This window comes from Desmodus rotundus, chromosome 3, assembly GCF_022682495.2.
Source record: "Desmodus rotundus isolate HL8 chromosome 3, HLdesRot8A.1, whole genome shotgun sequence".
NCBI classification, from domain to species: Eukaryota; Metazoa; Chordata; class Mammalia; order Chiroptera; family Phyllostomidae; genus Desmodus; species Desmodus rotundus.
Genome location: NC_071389.1, coordinates 133,470,176 through 133,495,550, shown reverse-complemented (window position 1 = coordinate 133,495,550; position 25,375 = coordinate 133,470,176). Strand labels below are relative to the sequence as shown.

At 35.4% G+C, this 25,375-nt stretch overlaps 2 protein-coding genes across 2 annotated transcripts in view; one reads left to right on the top strand and one right to left on the bottom strand.

The window, feature by feature from the left end:
- CAPS2 (calcyphosine 2) overlaps positions 1-16,884 on the bottom strand; it is a 65,699-nt gene extending 48,815 nt beyond the window's left edge. Inside the window, exon 1 of the mRNA XM_053921371.2 lies at positions 16,824-16,884. The gene's annotated coding sequence lies outside the window, so the exon portion shown is untranslated. The remainder of the gene's footprint in view (positions 1-16,823) is intronic.
- On the top strand, positions 2,076-25,337 carry GLIPR1L1 (GLIPR1 like 1). The gene is made up of 6 exons (XM_024579692.2): positions 2,076-2,252; positions 10,013-10,258; positions 12,891-12,991; positions 19,118-19,203; positions 25,131-25,157; positions 25,246-25,337. The coding sequence occupies exons 1-6, from the start codon at positions 2,076-2,078 to the stop codon at positions 25,335-25,337; spliced, it is 729 nt and encodes a 242-aa protein (XP_024435460.2).
- Positions 25,338-25,375: the final 38 nt, after the last annotated feature.

Here is a 25,375-nt window from a genome sequence, read left to right as displayed (position 1 = left end):
GGGTTTATTTCTGGGCTCTTAGATGTGCATCACTTAACAAAGTCAAAGGTGATCAATAGTTTACTCTTCTCCCAGCAATACAAGCACCATAGAATAATGCACCTATAATCACCAAGCTCTCCCATCTTCCACATGACATTTGCCTAGTATTATGTTGGACCTTGTATTTATTCTCCTCCTTCCTCGAACACTCTTCCTCCAGTATCCACATGCTTTCCTCTTGTATCCCCTTCAAGTATTTGCTTAAAAGGCACCTTCTCAAAGCTATCCACACTGATCACCGTTTGAAATCACAACCTACAGCCCCACCTCCACACACACCCAGTGTTCCAAAACTCCTTAGCATGAATTTATTTTGTCCATAGATATTTCCACCTTTTTATCATACTATAGAAGTTATTCATTGTGCTTATCATTTATTGTCTGTCTCCTTCTTGGAATACCAGAAAGGCTTGTTTGTTTTTATTTTTTTTTTAATGGTTGTAATTCCAAGCACCAAGAAGAATGCCTGGTACGTAGAAGATACTCAAAATATTTAAATATATGAAAGAGTATATGCCATCACTCCGACTGCTGTCCTGAGAATAGACTATGGGATGTTAAGAGCAGGAGCAGGAAGTTCCGCTAGGAAGCTATTGCAGTTACCCATGAAATCGAGGATGGGCCATTTCAAATGGGGAGCAGTGACCAAGGTCTGAAAATATAGAGCCAACAGAATTTGCTAAAGGACCAAATCCTCCAAGTGTGGGACATGACAAATTAATCAAAGGATGGAGCTGCCATTAGCTGAGATGGGGAAGACTGGGGGAGGATCAGGACTGGGGTACGGGGTATCAGAAGCTCGGTTTGCGCTATGGATGTAATATTAAAGTCACATACAGTGCAGTTCTCCATCAGCAGAGAGTAAACCAGAAATATTTTCTCTATTGTTCAGTAGAATTTCCATTAGTATACTTGTACTTTTTCCCACTGTATAACTTAATTTTCTGCTTTCTATTAAAAAATGATAAATAGTTGTGTCAAAGTCCCTTGCCCCACCCCCATGTGGAGGTTAACTGACTACAATGGTCAGTACTTGTGAGTGTGTCCACAACACACACAATGCCCTATTGAATTATAGGGCATTGTCAACAACCTGAAATCATCAAGTAAAAAATTATTTGAAACACAGAAATACTGAAAATTTTAATTTATTGTCACAGAAAAATACTGGTTTTGTGGTAAACAATGTAAGTGATACCATGGATTTAAAACATTCAGCGAAATAAAGTTGATTTATTTTGCAATGTAAGCAAAATTAGCAATTTAATGCACTCTGTCCTCAATTTTAACCCAATTAAAGCAGTTTTTCATTTGAACTTTCCTAGTCACCAAAACCATAAGTCTGTTTCCAACTTAAATTTCTAAAGGAAAAGATTTTTGTCCAGAAGAATTAATTGGCTACACTTTTCACGTGTTTATTTTTTATCTTTCTAGACAGTCTCTTTAGATAAGAGAACAAGCAGCAAATTATTAAGTGTTTGACAAAATAGTAATTTAGGATGACACTATGTCGTAGAGTATATTCTGAATTTATCCGCCATCTCTGAGGAAACAGGCAATATGATGTTTAAATTTTTTTTAAACAACAACAGAAAAACGATGCACGGAAGCCGAGTCTATGAAACTAACATAAAGGGTTTTGCACGGGCCTAGTCCATTGTCGGCATCTTCTCGCACATGACCTCTTTTACAAAACACAGTGCTGCCCGCGTGTTGCAATCTGGATTAGCATCCAGATGCCCTTCGCAGTGATTCCGGATTAGGTCCACAGAAAGTGCCTTCAGGATGGTCTAAACCCTGCATCAGAGCCACTCAAGGCTTTCTCCTGTTGCTCCGGCTTTCTGGCCGGCTACTCGTGCAGCTTATTTGGCCTGGGTTCTGACCCCGCCCTCTGGGGCTGCCGCGCACCCGGGGCGCTGGGCTCGAGCCTGTGCAAGAGGCTGGAGCCAGCAGAGAGCGTGGTCCCCAGGGGCCGGGAAGATTGGCCTAGCCGTTAGGGGTCCGTGCAGCCAGGGCATCCTTTGCGTTCCGCCATGGTTCTGAGGAATGAGTTAAGTTGCTTATGGACTTTAGGTTTCTGCCTAGTAGCCAGTAAATTGTCTCTCATTGTCCCATCCATCAAAGACGAGAGTTTCATAGATGAATGTGTCGCTGCTCACAATGAAATGCGCGGCCAAGTTCAGCCCCCCGCGGCCGACATGAAATACATGGTGAGGAAGAACCGGGATGGGATCTTACTGGGTTCATCCTAAGGCATCTCGGTGATTAATTTTGTGGTTGCATTTGTATGAATTCGCTCAGCATTCAGTTAAAAATCACACCTCGGCTGACCTGTCTCCTGTGGGGTGGTGATAGAAGGGAATCAGAAAGGAAATGTTGAAGCTGATCTTTGCCTACACTTAAATAGGTGTGTGTGTTTACATACATGATGGGGATCTTTTTTCTGGCATGGATTTATGTTAATTGACATTTTGATCCATTTGAGTCTTGTTTTTAAAATTTGTAAGGCAGGAAAAAAGTAGTGGTTGGGGCCAGGGATAATTATCTCCCTCTAGTAAGGAAAGATCCTTCTGAGAACTCTACACGATGCCCAAGATTCTGAGGTTTTCCAATCTCGCTCGTGGGTAGAGGCAATATTCCCAGTACTGTGTAAGTACTAGGTAATATGCTCTTACCCTTTTGAGTGAGTCATTCCCTGGCCTTGGATATATTCTTCATATGCATGTGCTAATCAGTAGTCTGCTAAATACTCATCTTTGGAGGCAGAGGTCCCTCCTTTCTGATATTCCAGTATGGCCTGGGCAATCACAGGACTCACCTTGTTGCTTTCCCTCCTCTCAAAGATTACTGGTCTTTATTGCCTGATGTCTCGACAACTGTTTTTTCACATATGTATTTTATGTTCATTGTTTCAAGTAAGAAGTTAAATGTAGTCCTGTTACTGCATCTTGGCCCAAAACAGAAGTGCTGTTAGCTAAGTCTTCAGCATGTGTTTCTCCTGTCACGTACTACTGAATCATCCAGGAAAACTAGGCCCCTCATTTTATATCAATTTCTATAAATGTCAGAAAAGATACACCACAATGTGTTAACAAATAAACCTTGAAATCATGCAAGCTTTTTCATTTTTTATTAACATATAACCTTTTATTAAAGTATAAAACATAATGATTTAATATCTGTGGGCATTGCGAAATGTTTACAGTAAATTTAGTTAAGGTTCATTACCTCACATAGTTATATTTTTTTCTTGTGATAAGAACTTTTAAGATCTAATCTCTTAGCAACTTTCAAATGTACATTACAAAACGGTTAACTATACTAGCAATGCTATACTCTATAGCCATAAACTTATTTATCTTGTAACCAGAAGTTTGTACATTTTGGACACCTTTACCCCTTCGCCTACTCCCCACCCCCAGACTCTGACAAGCACCAATCCGTTCTCTGTATCATGAATTTGGTTTTTTAACATTCCACGTATAAGTGAGATCATACAGTGTTTGTCTTTCACTATCTGACTTATTTCACTTAGCATACAGGTAATTTTTAAACCAACGCAGGTTTAGCATCTCACTCACACTACTCTCCACGTCATCTGTTCTCCATGCAGTGCCTTTGAGCTGTTTACTTCTTCGTTCTTTCATGTCAACATTTGTTCTTCAGAATCACCACTGAGAAAGCTAGAGGGCTACACCGGAGTTTTACCATCAGACCTAAATGTGATATATGCCTGTCCCACCTGTGTATCTCTGGCCAGAATTAGTCTGGTGACCCTAGTAGGCTTACCTTAAATGTCTCTACCGCAGACTGCTTTTGTGGTCATCAGATATTGTTTTATTCCTTTCCTTCCATATATAGAACAAATTCAAGGCCTCACTCAAAGGATAAAACACAGTAGTGTTCAGTTACTGAATCAGAGTCTCATAACATTGAGTGGTATGCAGCCTTTTTTCAAAAGATTTGGTTGTGAATATCCTTGGCCATGTGACTGTGTGTGTCCTCCACAGAAACAACATTTAGTGCTAGCACAAAGACAACTACAATGAACATTTCCATTCAGGAAGTAGAAGAATGGGACCCACAGAGCAATCATTGGTTCAGAGCGATTTTGAATCTTTAGAGCAGGTATTACGAGGAGCTGCTAACCTGGAGGTCAGAAAATTTCTTTCAATAAGGGTGATAGGAGTTCCCTTGTCCCATGTTTTTTTGGGGTCCCCATCTTCTCCTTCCAAAATGTTCTTCCTTGTCCATTATCCTCCTTGGCCCAATTTTCAACTGAAAAACTTGATAAAAATTTAAAACTCACTGGATGGGCTCAATAGCAGAATGAATGCGACCAAGGGGGAAAAAATCAGTGAATCAAAAGTAGAGCAATAGGATACCAAATCTGAACAACAGAGAAAATGGACTGAAAAAACTGAACAGAACATCAGGGATCTATGAGATGATAACAAAACATCTAACATTCATGGCATTGGCATTCCAGAAGGAATGGAGAAAGATGGGGAAGAGCAGAAAAAATTTGGGTAAAGACATAAACAATAAACCTGAGAGATGACCAAATATGATGAGCTTAAAGAATTTCAAGCCAAGATACAATATAATAAAACTTCATAAACTAAAGACAAAAAAAAATCTTAAAAGCAGCTGAAAAGACATAACACATTAGCTAAAAGAGAACAACAAATTCAATGTCATCAAATTTCTCATCCAAATCCATGGGTGCCAGAAGGAAGTGGCACAACATTTTCCATTTTAATTTCAGTGTCAGTTTCAAAGAAGACTCATCTAAGAAGTCTACCGAGAGAAAACATACTTCAGGAATGAAGGTGAAATTAAGATATACTCATATTCAGGAACTAAGATAATTTGTCATGAGCAGACCTACTCTAAAATAATAGTTAAGGAAAGATCTTCAAACAGGAAAATAATGATAAAACAAGGACTCTTGCAACATCAGGAACGAAGAAACAAAAAGGCAAAGAGTAAAAATATGGGTACATATAATAAACTATTCTTCTCTTACATTTTCTAAATTCTGTTGACACTTGAAGCAAAAATTATACCATTGTCTTACATGGTTCTTATGTATGTAGATATTTAAGACATATTTTTTCTATTTTGTGTTTCATTTATTTTGTTTTTTACCATTCCACATATAAGTGAAATTTTATGGTATTTGTCTTTTTCTGTCTGACTTATTTCACTTAGTATAATGCCCTCTAAGTCCACCCATGAGTTCAAATGATAAAATTTCAAGTAATATTTAATCGCATATATACACAAGCCCTTCCTTACCCAATTGTCTATTGATGATTGTCTCTTATAGATTGCTTCCATATCTTGGCTATTGTAAATAATGCTGCAGTTAACACAGGAGTGCATATATATATTTTCAAATTAGTGTTTTGAATTTCTTTGGATAAATACCCAGAAGTGGAATTCTGGGTAATAAGGTAGTTGTATTTTTAATTTTTTGAGGAACCTCTATACTGTTTTCCATAGTGGCTGCACCAGTCTGCATTCCCAACTCTGCATGAGGGTTCCCTTTTCTCCATGTCCTCACAAAAACTTGTTTGTTGATTTACTGTTGATAGCCATTCTGACAGCTGTGAGGTGATATCTTATTGTGGTTTTAATTTGTATTTTTCTCATGATTGGTAATGTTGAGCATCTTTTCATGTTTATTGACTAGCTATATGTCCTCTTTGGAGAAGTGTCTACTCAGGTTCTCTGCCCAGTTTTTAATTAGATTGGGGTTCTGTTGTTGTTGTTGAGTTGTAGGGGTTCTTTTTAAATTTTTGGTATTAACCCCTTATGAGATGTATCGTTTGTGAATATTTTCTCTCATTCAGTAGGTTGTCTTTTCATTTTGTTGATAGTTTCCTTTGCTGTGCAAAATCTTGTTAGTTTGATGTGGTCCCATTTCCTTATTTTGTTCTTTTCCTTGTCCGAGAAGATATTGTATAACAGAAAAAAAATTATTACCAAGTGAAATGTCAGAGAGTTTACTGCCTATGATTTCTTCTGGAAGTTTTATGGTTTCTAGTTTTACATTTAAGTCTTTAATCCATTTTGAGTGTATTCTTCTATATGCCGTAAGAAGGTGGTCTAGTTTGTTTGGTTTTTTGCATGCATCTGTCCAATTTTCCAACACCATTTATTGAATACACTGTCTTTACCCCATTGTATATTCTTGCCTCCTTTGCCATAGATTAATTGACCAGATATGCCTGGGTTTACTCCTTGGCTCTCTACTTTGTTCCATTGACCTATGTGTCTGTTTTTATGCCAGTACTATGCTGTTTTGACTACTATAGCCTTGTAGTGTAGTTTGCCAACAGGTAGCATGATACCACCAACTCTGTTTTTCTTTCTCAAGATTGCTGTGGCTATTCAGGTCTTTTGTGGTTCCCTATAAATTTAGAATTATTTGTTCTAGTTTTGTGAAAAATGCCATTGGTATTTTGATAGGGGTTACATTAAATCTATAGATATCTTTGGATAGCATGGACATACTTTTAAGACATGTATTTGTATTATTGGTAGAGTGAATGGTAAAAGGACCTAAACAGAAGTACGGTGGCCCCCCTTATCTGTGAGAGATACATTCCAAGACCCTTAGTGGGGGTCTAAAACCATGGATAACACCAAACCCTATATATTAAAACTGTGGATGGTATTGACCCATGATAAACACACACACACACACACACACACACTCATTCTCTGTTCATGTCTTCCACCCACAAATTTAATGCCTTTTTCATCTTAACTAAGCACTCATTACATACCATATCCATAACTTTGGAGCTCAACATGCAACAGCAAAATTAGCAAAAATTTCTCATTCTTTCTTCATAATTACATAGATAGATTTTTCATTCTTACCATAGATTTTAGCAACTTCAGCATACAAATTTAAAGGAAGCATTTTACAGCTTCCCTTTGGCATACCCAATTGCCAGCCCTACCACCCTTGCACTTTGGGGCCATTAAGTAAAGTACAAGTTACTTGAACACAAGCACGGCAATGCTGCACCAGTAGATCTGAAAACCAAGACAGCCACTGAGTGAGTCATGGGCAGGTAGCATGAACGGTATGGACACACTTGACAAAGAAATGATTCACATCTTAAGATGACATAAGATTTCATGAAGCTACTCAGAACATCATGCAATTTAAAACTTATAAATTGCTTATTTCTAGAATTTTTTTTATTTAATACTTTATTTTGGACTGTGTTTGACCACAAGTAATTAAGAAGGTAAAAGCAAGACCACAGATAAGGGGTTCTACTGTAATATTTCTACACTCAGTCAAACCGGTAAAATGCTGACACCAGTCATTTGTGACTAGTTACCTACAGCAACCACTAAAACACCTGTATAGAAATACATACCTAAAAACACTATGGAAGAATCAAAGTGAAATTCTAAATAATGGTCAAGTAACTCACAGGAAGGCAGTAAAGAGAAACAGGAATAAAAACTAGAAGGATTAAATAAAATGGTAGACTTACACACTAACGTATCAGAAATTAAGCAAATAAACAAAGGTGAGCAAACAAAATGCTATGACCTAGACACTCACTTTAAATATAATGATATAGTAAGTGAAAAGTAAAAAAGATGAAGAAAAACATGTTATGCAAACAATCCAAAAAAAGCAGGAGTGGCTTTATTAATATAGATAAACAGAATTCAGAGCAAAGAAAATTACTAGAGACTGAGAGTGTCATTATATAATAATAAATTGATCATTCCATCACAAAGAAATTATAATAACATTTTGTATTCCCCACACAACATATCGTAAAAATATAGGAAAGAAGGCTGATATAACTAAAAGAAGAAATAGAAAAGTCCTCAAATATGTTTTGACAGCGGTAACTTCAATTTACACATGTAGTAAAACTACATACACAAAATATATGCATGTAAAACTATTGAAACTATAGTCTGTTGATTGTACCAATGGCAATTTCTTGTTTGTTGATGCTATGTTAGGTTAATAGTTACATAAAACATAACCAATTGGGAGACTAGGTGACATTCATAAAGGACTTGTGTCTACGATTTTTGTGACCTGTTGTGAATCTACAATTAGTTTAAAATAAAAATCGTTTAAAAACCATCTTGCTTTAATAGTTATATTAATAGCTACAATTATTAATAGCTACAATTTTTGTCTAAAATTGTTTCTGGACTCTGCATTCTTCCATTGGGCTATTTGTCTACCCTTGTGCTGGTACCATTGTTCTTAATGCAGCTTTGTGATGTCTTGATATTTGGTAGAGTGAGTCTTTTCACTTTGCTTTACTTTTATAGGTTGTCTTAGCTATTGTTAGGTCTTTGAATTGAATTTCCATATAAACTTTATCATCAATTTCAAAAAACTCTACTTGGACTTTCATGAAAGTGAATTAAATAGCAAGATTAATATTCTTGGCAATATTGAGTCTTTCAGTCCATGAACATTATATATTTCCAGATTTATTTAAGTCTTTTACATTTTCTTTTAGTGATATTTTCTAGTTATCAGTATAAAGATCTTTTTATATCACTCATTTATTCTATTTATAAATATTTCATGTTTTTGATACTACTGCTTCCAGAGTAATATGGAAATACAGCTTTTTATATTTTCCTGATATCTGGCAACCTTGATAGTTTTACTTATGTCTTACAGTCTACTTTGTACATTCATTTGAATTTTCTATTATGCAGCTTTGTCATCTGTGAATAATGGTAAATTCCAATCAATCATTATGTTGCCATCACTATTTAGCTAATTATTAATAAAGAAAAGGGGTACAAAGGGAATAAATTGAGAAGCATGTATCTGTGTGCTTCACCAGGAAGCTACAGCTTCACACTCCAGAGGATCACAGCATTTCTCCACCAAGGGGTTTAACAATCCTTCCTTCCCACCTCCCATACACGATTACCTGGAGGATAGCAGGGGAGGCAGGCACATGCACCATAGAAGTAGAAATGGTGCGAAGGAGGTGCATGACCAAAGAGGACTGTCAGTCTAACTAGGGGGCATGAACCCATCCAAAACCCACAAAAACTTGTGAAGTTGACTGGTCATTTTGAAAAAGCACCTGGTCCATCTCAAACCCAAGCTAATTATTATCCCAGAGAACTAAGAGGCTCTGTCTCTCCCTTGCTCATGACTGCCACTTGCCCTGGGCATTCACATGTCTTCTCTCACTGTGAAGCGTGCAACCATGTGGGTGTAGCATCTCCTGGAGCCCACAGCAGATGGTGTGAGTACCAAAAGGACTAAGCTTTAATATGAGGAGAGAAATATCAATCTGTGGTTGCCTCTTACACACCCCCTAATGGGGACCTGGCCTGCAACCTAGGCATGTGCTCTGACTGGAAATCAAATCAGCGTCCCTTTGGTTCACAGGCTGGCACTCAAACCTCTGAACCACACCAGCCAGGGCTCCAGTGCGATTTTAAATAGAAATGAGACATCTTGTTTCATTACCATTCTTGTGTGAAAGCTTTCAATATTTCACAATCTTTGTATTAATGCTTGCCATATTGTTGGGTTTTACACAAACACACACTTGATCAAATTAAGGAAATTCTATTCCTAGTGTGCTAGGAAGATTTTTCCTTTTTAATTATAAGTGGGTACTCATCATTTACTTATGATATGTTTGCATGTCTTTCTGAATTACTGGACTGTGAACTTCAACTTATCTAAATCACACTCAAATATTTGCTGACTGCTTACCCTGTACCAGGCCAAAGTGAACTGTCATAGAGTGGGTCGTGGGGGGTTTCTGAAGCACAACTAAAAAGAAATTACAAACATAATAAATGCCAAAGAAGAACTGTACTTCATTAAAATTAAACTCTAAACAAAATTTAATTGATTACAATAACTAGAATCACTTCGATGCAAACAAATATGCACAATTCAATTTAAATTATTTTTGTCTTTCAGACTTGGGATGAAGGTTTAGCAAAGACAGCAAAAGCATGGGCAAACAAGTGCAAATTTAGCCACAACAACTGTTTAAAACAATCATATAAATGTCATCCAACTTTTGAATTTATTGGAGAAAATATCTGGATAGGTGGATTACCTATATTTAAACCAAAATTTGCTATTGCTTCTTGGTATCATGAAAAAAAATTTTATAATTACAGTAGTCTACATTGTTCCAAAGTTTGTGGCCATTATACACAGGTAAGTATTTGATATTTTATTGATTAGTTCTTATTTATGCCCATTTCAATCACAAGGTATGTTTTTTAGCATTTTCTTTCGAGTTTCTGTTGTATATCCTAAAAACTCACCTTCATTTAAAAGATAGTTTTACTGGGTATAGAATTCCATGGAGCTTTTGTTTTTCGAACTTCAAAGATTACTCTCCTCTCATCTCAATGCATTAATTCCAATAAGCATTCTACCGTCAGGCAGCCTTTTGTTTAGTTCTGTGTATATAATGTGTCTTTTTTCCTTTGATTAACTTTAAAATTTTTTCTTTGTGTCAGTCTTGAACAATTTCATTACTAAAGTTTTTTTCATATTTTTGTGCTGCAGTTTACTGAGTTCCTTAGCACTGTAGCTCTATAATTTAAATCAAATTTTGAAAAATGTTGGATATTGTTTCTTGAAATATTGTCACCATCTCTCACTTCTCTCCTCCCGGAGTGCAGTCACCAGTGGAGAAGGCCACCCGAGTTTTCCTGTGGTTGATTGATGTTCTCTTCTTTTTTTGTCTTAAATTTCTTAAATTTTTCAAACTCTGTGATTAATTTCAGATAGCCTTATTTCTTTAAATTCACAAATGTTTTCTTCTCCAATGTTTAATTTACTGTTAAAGACATTTAGTTTATTTTTCATCCTAGATGTTAAAGTTTACCTCTCTAGAAGTTTGATTTTGTCTTTTTTATATCATCAGTAACTACCTAAAATTCTTGACCTTTTATCTAGCCTTTCAATCATATGTGATAGTTACAGTAATTATTTTAACATTTTCTTGATTGTAGGTCAAATTTTTCTGCTTATCACATTAGGTATGTTTTATTATATGCCCAATTTTGTAAATTTTGCCTTGTTGGATACTTGATTTATTTATATACTTATAATATTCTTCAATTCCCCTATGGGTTACAGTTAAGTTACCTGGAATTTGTTAGATCCTTTTTGTTCCTGCTTTTAAAATGTTAAGTGGAATGAAGGCAATGTTTAGTCGGGTTAATTATCTCTCACCAGTGAGGCCAAACTCTTCTGCATACTCTACCCTAGGGCCCCAGAAATTATGAAACTCACCAATCTAGACAGTGGAAAAGACTCTATTCTGGGCCCAGCGTAAACCCCAGTATTCTTTCCTGCAGTTTTTATAGGTGGTTCTTCCCCAGGTCGAGGGTGGTTTATTCAAGTGCACGCTCTGATTAGTACTGCGCCAAACTGATGATGGGGACCCCCTGAAGATCTCCATAGTAGTGTCAGAGTTAGATTTACACCACTAAACTCCCACCTCCTTGGTCTCCCTAGACTCTCCACTGTCTCTCCACTACGTGAATCCATCAAGCTTCTCCTGGTTTTGTTTTTAAAGCAAAACATTTTAAACCTATACATAATCAATATTTATCTTTAGCATTCCAAAAGCCAAAAATGTTACAGTTTAGATATATTAAGAAAATAAAATTTCATGGTGCAGTCAGTCATGAACCAAATTTTTAAACATGAATTTCTTGAAAATATATATATGTATATATATACATGTAGTTATATAGTTCATTAACTTTCTAAAACATTCAAGAGCAATGGGGTATTTTCAGAATCTAGCTTAATCTCACATTATTAAGTGGGAAAGTAGCTCAAAATTGATTCTTCACTCTCCAAAGCCACACACATGGTTCGAAGTAAAACTCATCTCTTTTTTGTTCACAGTGTTTTTATTGCACTTTGCTGCCCCTCAGGCAAACAAAGAGCCATTAAAATACATTTTGTAAAACTGTTGATTACAGCTACACCCAGGCAATGGGAAATAGTGAGTAATGCATCAGTTTATAAACTGTGTCAACACACTTTGTTAATTGAATTGTAAAATAAATGGATTCAGAAAATTCACTTGTGTTATCAAAATCTGTGTCAATTTTCCTCGTTATTTTGTTTCCAAAACAGAGTGTTTTCCCCTTTGTTCATTTGGGAAATGGAGGAAAACTCCATTATATCATTGTTACAAAAGAATACTAAGTTTTTCACTTCTTTACCTCTTTCGCCCATAGCTAGTTTTCCATAGAAATCTTATTCTCCTGAATAACTGATATTCTTTACAACGAAAAAAAAGTATTCACCATTCTTATGGCCGGCATGTTTTTTGCACAAACCCAATATGTTCTTAGTCTCAGTCCCTATCTGTCTCTTTTGGTTTGACAGAGATAAGAATATGGTTAAGACCACAAAATTTGAAAGGTGATGATAAACTAATTAGAACAGTTAGAGAAAAAGAAATAAAAGTTAATAATTGTTTCCCTTTTAAAATATGATTTTAACATTGTTTGTATTAAACACCCATGGAGAAAATACAAATGTTTCATAAATCATCAAGAAGAAATTATTATTTTCACTATATATTATATTCTTTTGATTTCTGAGAATTACCAATGAGGGAAAATTAGTTAGGTACCCCTCATGAGAGCAGCCTTTTTAAAATGGTTTTAAACTAAATATTAGAAATTAAGAAAAATGGCCCATAAGAATTTACGTATATTCATTTTTATGGCATGACTAAGAATATAGCTATTCCTACAATGCACTGTGGCATAGAGTTGTTTTAAACATTTTATTTAATTTTTTTTCCTTATAGATAGTTTGGGCCAATTCCCATAAAGTTGGCTGCGCAGTTACAGTTTGCCCTAAACTCGGGAGAGCCGAAACTTCAATATTCGTATGTGACTATGGACCTGCGTGAGTAATCTTGCTATTAAAAATGTTTTATATTGAAATAAGTGTTACAAATTATTTCCAAAATAGGGTCTTACACTAAAAATACAAGAGTATATTTACTAAATAAAGTCTCCCTCTATAATGCTAGTCAAATGATACAGATGAAAATAGAAAGCGGTGAGAGAATGTTGCTATTACCTTGTGTAAAGAATTGTACCTGCCATGAAATATTTAAAGTTTAGAGTGAAAATGATGAACATTGTTTGTTAGGTAAAAAAAACAAAACAAAACAATACAAAACAGATAATCTAAAATGCATTGTCACATTAAATATTGGAAAACAAAAGGAGTTGGTAGATGCTCTCCTAGCATAATACAACATAACTGGAATGAGCAAATGATTTGGAATGATGGTAAAAAGCACATTCTTCTAAGAAGAAATATCGTAAGTTTTATTGCCTTTTTGATAAATGTACATCCAACTGGAAATATAACATAAGCCTAAGGGAAGGCCCCAAAAATGAAATTCTGGAACTGTAATCTTAATGACCTGTACAAGGAAGAAGATAAAATCCATTCACAATCCAACCATTTAACAAACAAAAATATTAAAATAAAATGTACAAAAGATGAAAACACAGGCATAGAATAAATATACAAGGATTGGTTAAAAAAGAAGAAAGAAGAAAGAGAAAGAAAAGAAGAAAGAAGAAGAAGAAGGGGAAGAAGAAGAAAGGAGAAGAAAGAAGAAGGAGAAGGAAGAAGGAAGGGGATGGGGAGGGGAGGAGAGGGGAGGGGAGTGGAGGGGAGGGGGAGAAGAAGGAGAAAAAAGAAGTGGAGGTGTGCCAAAATTGCTATCGAGAAGAACAATGGTGTATATCTCTTTCTGTATTTCTTCCACTCCCTCAGTTAGCAACAGAAATAAGTATAACAAAAGCATAACTTAAAGAGAAGAAAAATAAAAAACAAATGGAACAAATAGAATAGGTAAGATGATAGCCTTAATCTTAACGATGTCAATATTCACATCAAATGTAAATGCTACAAACACCCAAGTGAAAAAGCAGAGATTGTGAGAATAGATAACAAATCAAGAACCAATTATATGCTGCCTACAAGAAATATACTTTAAACATAAAGACACAAATACATTAAAAGCAAAAGGATGGAAAAAGCTTTACTATAGTAACATTAGTAAAAAGTAAAGCTAGTATATATATTAACATCAGATCATGTGAATTTCAGAGGAAAAAATATCACCAGGGATAAAGAAGACAATTAAAAATAATAATGGGGTTAATCAGGCAACTTGTATAAAGTGAACAAATTCCTCAAAATACACAAATTACAAAGAAGAAGTAAAATGAAAAAATAACTACAGAGCAGTATCTCTTATGAACATAGGTACATAAATTCTAAACAAAATTTAAAATTGAATACAATAATATAGTAAAAGCACAATACACCTTGTCCAAATGAAGTTTATTCCAGGAATGTAGGTCTGGTTCGACATTCTAAAACCAATCTATGTAATTAACCACATCAATCAGCTTAAAAATAAAGATCACATGATTATCTCACTAGACTGAGAAAAGGACAAACATTCGTTCCCAATAAAAGTTCTCACCAACTAGAAATAGAAAGAAACTTCTTAAACTAATAAAGAGCCTCTTTGAAAAACCTGCATGTAATGTTACACCAAACAGTAAAAAAAATTTCTGTACAGTACCAGACAGTACTTTTTCTATAAAGTACAGATAGTAAAAATGTTAGTCTTTGCAAAACATATGCATTCTATCGCATACTTATCTTTGTGTTTTTTATCATTTTAAATAACCCTTTAAAATATAAAAAATCAATTCTTTGCTCACAAACCATACAAACAGACCACAAGCCAGATTTAGCTTAGGGGCCATACTTTGCTGACTGCCAATCTATACATCTATATAGAAAATCCAACAGAATCTACGAACACTCTTCTAGAACTAATTAGTAAGTTTAGAAATTTTTTAGGGAACAAAATCAAAATACAAAATGGAATTACATACCCATAATCTAGCAACAAATAATCATAAGTTGAAATAAAATGACAATACCATTTATAATAGCATCAAAAACTATAAATTATCTACAGATAAATCTGGCAATGATATGAAGGACCTATAAGCTGAAAATTACATAATATTCATGGGAGAAATTAACACACAAATAAATAGAGAAATACGCCCAGTTAATAGGATAAAAGACTCAATATTGTTAAGATGTAATTTTTCAATAAATTGATCTATAAATTCAATACAATCCCAATAAATATCCTAGCAGGTGTTTATCATAAAAGTTGACAAACCTTGATTCTAAAATTCATATGGAAATGCAAAGGAATTAGAATAGCCAAAACAACTAAGAATTTTCAAAAATTATTATAGCTAGAATAACCACAACATTGTGATATTGGTATAAAGTTAGACGAGCAGATGACTGGACAGAACAAGGAAACAAAAAATAAACCCACAGACGGTTGGCCATAACAATTTTTCATACATGCACAAAGGCAATGCAGTGGAAAACAGATTTTTTCAACAAATGCTACTGGAACAATATGTCATCCACATATAAAAACAAAAGTAAACTTGAATCTACACAAAATACAACCTACAAAAATAACTCATAACAGATCTTAGACCTAAATGTAAAACCTAAACTATAAAACTTGTGGAAGAAAAGATGGATGAAAACGTTGGGACCTTAACAGCCAAAAGTTTTTAGCTACCACACCAAAAGCATGATCCATAAAAAACAAATTTACAAGTTGGATTACATTAAAATTAAAAATTACAGCTATTTGCCTTCCAGTCAAGATGGAGGCATCAAAAAAGATTAAAACTATTCAAAAGCAATGACAAGAGAATAAAATGATAAGCTACAAACCGGAATAAAGTCTTTGCAAAGCATATCACATAGAAAACTTGTACTACAAATATAGAAGGAACTGTCACAACTCAATATCAGAAATACTTAAAACAATAAAAATGGATAAAAGATTAATAAAAGAAATATGCAGATGACAAATAAGCGATGATTAAAACCTGAATATCATTAATCATTTAGGGAAATAAAAATTAAAACCACAGTGAATACTGCTGCACAACAATGTGAATGGCTAAAGGCTGGCCATTCCACACCCAGAGGAAGATGTGAAGGAAGTAGAATTCTCAGCCACAGCTGGGGGGAGTATATAGTGTCACAACTATTTTGTAAAAGCAATTTGGCAATTTCTCAAAAACTTAAACATGCACCAATCACATGATCTATTTATTCCAGTCTTAGATATGTATTCATGAAAATGTATGTCCATAAAAAGACATATAAATGTTCAAAGGTGCATAGTAGTATTGTATGTAACAGTAAAAAACTGGAACAACTCAAATGTCCATCAACAGATGAGTGGATAAATGAATTGTGGTTTATTCTTTAATGGAATACTGATAACGTCATTAATGTTTTGCTTTGTGTACCCTAAGTAACACTTTTTAAAATATTCCACAGGCACAGAGATGAAAAAAAAAGCAAGTTTGTTAGAATGTATCAGCTTATATTATTGAAAAGCAGGCATAACATCTGCCAAATGGATGACCAAATGCTACCATTATTTGGTGCACCACCAAACAGAACTAGATAAGGACTGTGGTATCATGTTTCCATTTGCAATTTAAATGTTGCTTATTTCATTTACAAAAATAAAGAGATAGTCTTAGTGTTTTACAATAAAAACAAAATCTGTGTCTGTTACACATATAATTACACTGGGTTCACATCTAATTTGTGTTCTATAGAATATTCAAGAATATAATACCCAGGCCAAGTAGTTCAGTTGGTTAGAGCATCATCCTGACATGCCAAGGTTGCAGGTTCAGTCCCTGGTCAGGGCCTATAAGAGAATCAAGCAATAAATAACATGAAACACAAATTGATGTGTGTGTCTCTCGCTACCCCTCACTTCCTCTCTATCTTTCAAAAAATTAATAAAGAGAATACAGAGTCAATATGCAGAAATTGAAAGCATGTTTGTACACCAACAATGAGATATCAGAAACAAAAATCAGGGGGGAAAAATCCCATTTCCTATAACAAGAAGAAAAATAAGGTACCTAACCGAGGAGGCAAAAGATCTGTACTTAGAAAACTACACAACACTAAAGAAAGAAATTAAGGAAGACACAAATAAATGGAAGCATATACCATGTACATAGACTGCAAGAATTAACATCATCAAAATGTCCATACTATCCAAAGCAATTTACAGATTCAATGCAATCCTTATTAAAATGTCAATGACATATTTCATAGATATAGAACAAATGTTTCAAAAATTTATGTGGAACCATAAACAACCCAGAATAGCTGCAGAAATTCTAAGAAAGGAGAATAAAGTAGGAGGGATGACCATACTTGACATCAAGCTATATTACAAGGCCAAGGTAATCAAAACAGCCTGGTACTGGCATAAGAACAGACACATAGATCAATGGAACAGAACAGAGTCCAGAAATAAACCCAAGTCTCTATGGCCAATTAATCTTTGACAAAGGGGGCAGAAGCATAAAATGGAATAAAAATAGCCTCTTCAACAAATGGTGTTGGGAGATCTGGACAGCTACATGCAAAAAAATGAAACTTGACCACCAACTTATACCACACACAAAAATAAACTCAAGGTGAATAAAAAGACCTAAATATAAGTCACAACAACCCTAAAAGTACCATAGGAGAACACAGGCAGGAAAATCTCAGATATTCCACACAGCAATATTTTCACTGATATGTCCCCTAGAACAAGAGACATAAAGGAAAGAATTTAAAAAATGAGACTTCATCAAAATAAAAAAGCTTCTGCACAGCTGAAGAAAACATCAGCAAAATGAAAAGGGAACCAATCATCTGGGAAAATATACTTGCAAATGATACCTCAGACAGGAGTTTGATCTCCAAAATATATAAAGAACTCACATGACTCCATTCCAGGAAGACAAACAATCCAATTAAGAAATGGGCAAAGGACCTGAACAGACACTTCTCCAAGGAAGACATACAGAGGGCCCAGAGACATATGAAAAGATGCTCATCATCACTAGCCATCAGAGAGATGCAAATTAAAACCACAATGAGATACCACTTCACACTAGTCAGAATGGCTATCATAAAAAAATCAGCATACAACAAGTGTTGGAGAGGATGCAGAGAAAAGGGAACCCTAGTGCACTGTTGATGGGAATGCAGACTGGTGCAGCCACGTAGAAAACAATATGGAATTTCCACAGAAAACTAAAAATGGAACTGCCTTTTGACCCAGCAATTCCACTGCTGGGATTATACCCTAAGGATCCTGAAACACCCATTCAAAAGGATCTGTGCACCCCAATGTTCATAGCAGCACAATTTACAATAGCCAAGTGTTAGAAGCAACCTAAATGCCCATCTGTTAAGAAGTGGATCAAAAAACTGTGGTACATTTACACAATGGAATACTATGCAGCAGAAAAAAGGAGCTCCTACCCTTCACAACAGCATGGATGGAATGGAGAGTATTATGCTAAATGAAATAAACCAGGCAGTGAAAGACAAATACCATATGATCTCACCTATAAGCAGAACCTGATCAACAAAACCAAGCAAGCAAAATATAACCAGAGACATTGAAATAAAGAACAAACTGATGGCAGCCAGAGGGGAGGGGCAAGGGAGATAACGGGGAAAAGATGGGGAAGAGTCATCAAGGAACATGTGTAAAGGACCATGGACGAAGCAAAGGAGGGTGGGATTGAGGGGGGGAGAAAGCGGTGGATGGGCCAGTGGGTAGGAGATGGGGGGAAATGGAGACAACTATACATGAAAAACAATAGAAATAAATTTTGAAAAATTAATAAAGAAATATTTTTAAAAGAATATAACTTCCTTTTATGAATACACTGTAAAGAAGAGTTTTAAAGTTTCTTTTTACAAAAGAAATAAGCATAAAATTGGGACAAAAGTTATTTTCCTTTCAAAATTCATCATTTAATGAGCAACCAAAAAGCTTACAAAAATGAATGAACAGAATTAGAGTAATAAATAGCCATTTGGCTACCCAGTGTTTCTTTCTGTTTACAGAGGAAATTATATAAACACTCTCCCGTATAAAAGAGGAGCGCCCTGCTCTCTGTGTGGAGGAGAAACCTGCGAAAACAAGCTCTGCCGTAAGTAAAAACGGGAAAAAACAATTGTAACGTTCTATTTAGAAAGCAAAAATTTAGCTCTCCTCAAGTTTCTAAAGAAGTTGTGTACAGGATTTGACTGCTGCAATATGATGATATAAGTCATTTGTCATACATCATATTTAAACTCAGATGATCCCTCCCTTCTTCACTGAATGTTCTCCCTCTCAGGCTAATGCACAGAAAGAAGTGAGTTGCAGGTTTGGTCAAGTGTGCTGCTACACGGTATATATTTGCTGCTATACAAACCACCACCAGTTAAAATGTTTATTAGTACCTGCCTCCATTCTCCTCCTCTTATTAATTACCATTAATATAGTGACTCACTCAGAAGTAATACATTAATTAATGTCCAAATTAATTGTGATTTAAAATGAATGTTTCTCTTCTATCATCGGCCTGTTGGTTCTCAAAACAAAGATATTTTTAAGGATAAGTGTATAAATCCTTTGATTGAGGATCAAGTGAAATGGGTGAAGGGGATAGATGATTTAGAAATTGTTAAAAACAAAGTTGTGATGCCACAAAACAAGAAAGACCCCAAACAAAAGCATATTAAATGATTCCACTTACATAAAGTCCAAAGTCGGGCAGAACAAATCTACAGTGGAGTCAGCACAGCTCCTTACCCTGACCTTGCCTTTAGAGGAAATAGGAGTTAGTAATTGCAAGAGGGTACCAGAAGGTTAGCTAGGTGTGTTCACTTTGTGACAATGCATCAAACTTTCCATGAGATATGTATATTTCTATATCCATGTTATACTCCATTAAAGAAGAATGGTGCCCCTAATTTCACATTACCTTAAAGCAATTTAAAAAATAAACATATTGATCCTGGCCAGTGTGGCTCGGTTACCTGGGCATTGTCCCACAAACCAGAAGGTCAAAGGTTTGATTCCCAGTCAGGGCATGTGCCTGGGTTGTGGGTTTGGTCCCCGGTCAGGGCGCATATGAGTGGCAACCAATCAATGTTTCTCTCTCCACCCCTCTTTTTCCCTCCCTTCACCTCTCTCCCTCTCTCTCTAAAAGCAATAAAAAGAAAATGCCCTAGGGTGAGAATAAAAAATAAATAACAAGTAAACTTATTGCATTATGGGACATAACATAATTGAGGTATAATGTGGATATAGAAATATACATATCTCGTGGAAAGTTTGACGCATTGTCACAAAGTGAACACACCTAGCTAACCTTCTGGTGCCCTCCTGTAATTACTAACTCCTATTTCCTCTAAAGGCAAGGTCAGGGTAAGGAGCTGTGCTGACTCCACATGTAGATTGGGTTTACGCATAATGCAACCGGAAACTATTGTTTTCTAGTCAAAGACATATAAAGATAACAACGATGCACTTTTTTTCCCACTTTTCCTTCCTGCCCAGTATCCAAGCCACTGTCATTTCTCTCTGAACTAGCACAGTCTCCTATTTCTGTTCGTACTCTACTCCAACCCGTTTACACAAAGAAAATCAGATCAAATACCTTCTTTTCTTAAAATTTCTCAATTGCTTTTTATTGCAATTGAAGAAAAGTCTGACTCTAAACCATGTAGCTGCCAAGCACGAGTGTGATCTGACTCTTCCCTCTCCCTCCTGTATTTTTTGTTACCCTCTCTTTGACATCACCACTTTCAAAAGCTCCAACCTCCTTCTAAAAACTCCCGTGTCCAAATCACCTGTGAGTCTGCTTCTACTTTCAAGATGGTTTTGTTTTCTCCTAGTTTTGGTAATAGGCTGTTTCTTACTGTGGAACATTGCCTTTAAAGATGGCCACCAACAATGCCTCCCCTCCTTCACAAGCGTGCCTCTATGCCCATCAAGGAATGGAGCTATTTCTCCTCCCCTTGAATAGGGGACTTAATATTGTACCGGTGCTGGGCTTGGACTTTAAGAGACCTGGCAGCTTCGGCTTTTGCTCTCTGGGAAGCTCCCCAGCGTATGGAGAAATCCGTGTTCTCCTGCTCAAGAGGTCACATAGGGAAAGGCCCTGGAAGAGGAGAGGTCACCTTTCTGTTTCAGCCCCAGCTGACCTCCAGTGAAATGCAGCCATGTCATTGAATCCTGATGACACTACATATGACAGAGAAATTGCCTAGTAGAGCCACCTGATCCACATAATTGTGAGAAATAAGGAACTGGTTTTGTTTTAAGCCATTAAGTTGGGAAGACTGTTTCACAACAGTCTGTTGCAGAAACACTTGGTATGACTGTTTTTATTAAACACCTAACACGTATAAAACAAACTACGGAAAATTCCTCCTTTTCCTCTGCTGAACAGATGGACTTGGGGTTGTTCAGTTGAATCCAAGCACAGTTTAGTCCAGGCTGGGTTAGAATTTAGGTGAAGCTTGGTCTACCTCTGTTCACCCTTCCCTGTTCCAAGGGCGTAGACTTCTAGGGCTTTCAACGGAGAGGCTGGTGTGTTCACTGTGGCCTTCCCCTGGTGGCTTCTGAACTCCAGTCTCTTTTTACATTAGCACACTGGAATTACTAAAAAAGCCACTTTCACTTCCAGAGGCTTTCAGCCTGGGTTTTTAACCTCCTGCCCCTCACAGATTTGAAATTAAAATAGCTTAAGTACAAAATGGATACCCACCGGCTAATTTCCTTCACCTCTACCACTCACCAGAATCTTGACCTACTCAATTCTCCAATTTTCTCTCTCTAAGCCTGGCAAGACCAACAAAAGCCCTGCTGGTTTCTCTTTTCCCCAAATATCAGCCTCTTCTAGAGCAAAGTACATATTTTTGGACCTAAACCTGAGTCCAGAATTTAAAAAATGGCCCCAGAAAGAAAGCAACATTCATAACTTCAGCCCGCCTCTCCACGGATCTTCTGCCCTGAAATCTTCAGCCTCCAGTCTTCGTTGCTTTAAATCTCTGATGCTCTTAAACATCGTTTTGTTGTGTTTTATTTGGATTTTCTAGCTGTGCTTGATGACAACTTCTGTCTGTTACGAATGACTCCATTACTGAGATTTAAGCAAGAATTGACAATAGTCTCCAAGAAAGAAAATCAGATCAAATACCATCTTTTCTAATTATTTCTCAATTGTTTCTTACTGCAATTGAAGAAAAATCTCACTCTGTACTGCACGAGCTGCAAAGGCTACAATAAACTTTGAGACCTGGTAGGTCTTCTCCCAACTTGGTCCTTTTCCAGAAATTATTTGGCTATTCTTGGCCCTTTGTTCTCACAAATTAATGTTATGATAAGCTTATCAATTGCACAGAAGACCTTGAAATTTTGGTTGGCATTACATTTGATTTATAGATAAATTTGAGAAGAATTAACATCTTTACAGCATTGACTATATTAATGAAGATTGTTTATGTGGATTTTCAAACATTTTTCAGTTAAGTTTTGAAATTTCCTCAGTAAAGGCCTTGCACATCAAATTACATTCTTTAGTAATATGTATTTGTTGCTATTAAAATGGTATTTTAAAATTGTATTTCCTAATTGATTTTTGTTGATTTATAGAAAGGTAAATTATTTTCATATTAGTCTGCTATCCAGGAATCTTACTTAATTATTTTATTAATAGTTTGTTCCTCTTCTTGGATTTTCTAATGTTTTCTATAAAAAATGTGAGTTTGTTCAATCACCTAACCTTCACTAATACTAGTGGTCAGTGAGTCTTCCAGTGCAACATGGGACAGAAGTCAGGATAGTGACACCATTCTCTCATTCCTGACTTTAAGGATGATGATCCACCAGGTTATGGTAGTTTTCTCTTTCCCTTATTTTGCTCTGAGCTTTCATCTTCAATGAGTATTTAATTTTATCAGATTATTTTTTTACATCTCTTGAAATGATTCCAAATTTTTCCCTTTAATGTCTGAATGTCGTAAACTACACCAAAGGATTTCTTTCTTTCTTCTTTCTTTTTGGAAATTGTTTTGGAACTAATAGTTTGTAATTTTAATTTTTTTTAATTTACTTGTACTTTCAATTCCTCTTGAGTAGATACAATTTTTAGAAACAAACTGGTTCAATTCAGTAATATTTTCAAATTTTTGTAAAGAGATACATATGTGGTGATTTTTAATTTTTTAAATCTTTTATCACATCCTGTTTCCCATTTCCATTTAGTTTATTGTTTCCCTTGTTCTTATTTTTTAAACAACTTTATTGAGGTATGATTGACATGCAAAAGCTATACATATATTTAATATAGACAACTGTAACAGTGCGATTTATATTTTCATGTAGGTACTGAAAGTTAAGTTATGTCCTAGAAATCCAACTTAAAACACATTTTTGAGTCCCATAATAAATCCAAATGGGTCAGAAGATTTCTTTTATAGGTGGTTAGATTCTTGTTAACATTTTACTTAGTGTTTTAATTTTAATTGTAGACATATCATTTGCCTGAAATTTTCCTTCCTCATTTCTCACATGATTTTGACTTCAAGGTTGAAATAGTCTCATAATAAAAGTTGAAAGTTGGAAGTGTTACCTCTTTTAATATTTTGGTTACAGTTGTGATTATGTTTTGAATGTTTGGGAGTTTTCTGTAAAACAATCTTGTTCTGGGTTGTATGTGTTTGTACATTTTAAATTACTGGTGTAACTTCTTTAAATGTTATATGATATTTAAGTTTGGTGGTAAAATTAGCAAGTTTCTGTTTTATACAAGTTTTAATAAAAATCTGTTATATTTTTAACTCTACTCTATTTGTTACAATTACATAAGTCTTATGATTTTTGATTTGTGGTTTCTCTCTCTCTCTCTCTTTGTTGTTGCTCAGTTTCTATGAATGCCAGCTTTTAGTTTTGTTGACTTCCTTTTTGAGAGACAGGATATATAGCTTAATGGATAAAAGGATAGGCCTTGGAGTAAGAAGGCTTAACTCAGGAGGTGATTAAGAGCATTTGAGTATGATAAATCACACACAGTGATTTGAGCCCAAAATAAAGTAAGTTCTTAATAAATTTTAGCTATTATTTCAGTTAAGTTCCTCATTATTTTCTATATTTTGGCCCAATTTCTTTATTTATTATTTTTAATCCATTCCCAAGGACAATTTTTCATTACTTTTTAGAGGGAGGTGAAGGGACAGAGAGAAACACTGATTTGAGAGAGAAGCATCAATCAGCTGCCTCTCATATGTGCCAGGCCCACGATTTTATGTGGCCTGACCAGGAGTTGAACCTGCATCCCTTTGGTTACAGGACAATGTTCCAACCAACTGGGCCACACCAGCCAGGGCTGGCCCAGTTTGTTTTTTTCATAGCACTAATCATGCTCTGAAATGATCATTTTTACTCATTTTTACATATTTAGTCAATTTTTAAATTGGTGATAGATTTTCTCCTCTATTTTTCTGTAAGGAGAAGAACTTTATTTCTCCTGATAACCATTACATCCATATCCAAAGGCCAGAATCATGCTAATACCCAACAGGCACTCAAAAAAATGAATAAATTAATTTAAAAAATAAAATAAAATAAATGAACCCTTAACAAATTGCAGATTACTGATAGAATGGTAAACAGGGGAGAAATATTTGATGAGGAAAAGATGTAGAGCAAAATTTGGAGCAAGGGCCACTACAGAAATGAGTGAAATATTTGGTGGAAGGCTCTGGGCACCCAAAATTCAACATGAAGGACTACCTTTTGCAGGGATTTTAAATGGGCAAATCAGAGCGGCAAAGGTCAAGTTTCACAGTTTTGTCTGTGTTTGACTCTCATGCCTTCAACACGAGAGGCATTCTAGAAATACTTGTGGACGTGACTTTGTTGGCAGGGAGCATCATACAGATTTTCAAGTTCTATGGGATGTGGGGAGGAAGCTTTCATTTTCTTGAGTTAAAAAGCCAAATATTTCCCCCTGAGTTGATTATCTTATTCTAAAAACCAGAAAAGCAAATAAATGCTTTTAATTTTATTTTTTTTCTATTTTAGGAAATAAAGAACGTGATAAAACTCAGAGTATGTATCAAAATATTTGAGTATTAATTTAAATACTTCATTCCCTTGAAACGAAACTGAGCTCTTAACTGTTGTATTTTATTGACAGAATATCCGAATTGGAATCCTCAGGGGAAAGCACTTCACTGGAGAGCGTGTAATCTATTGTGCCTCGTCTGTGTTCTTCTGAGCATGTTTTAATTTTAATATATGTATAAAAAAACTTCTTAGAAATGACA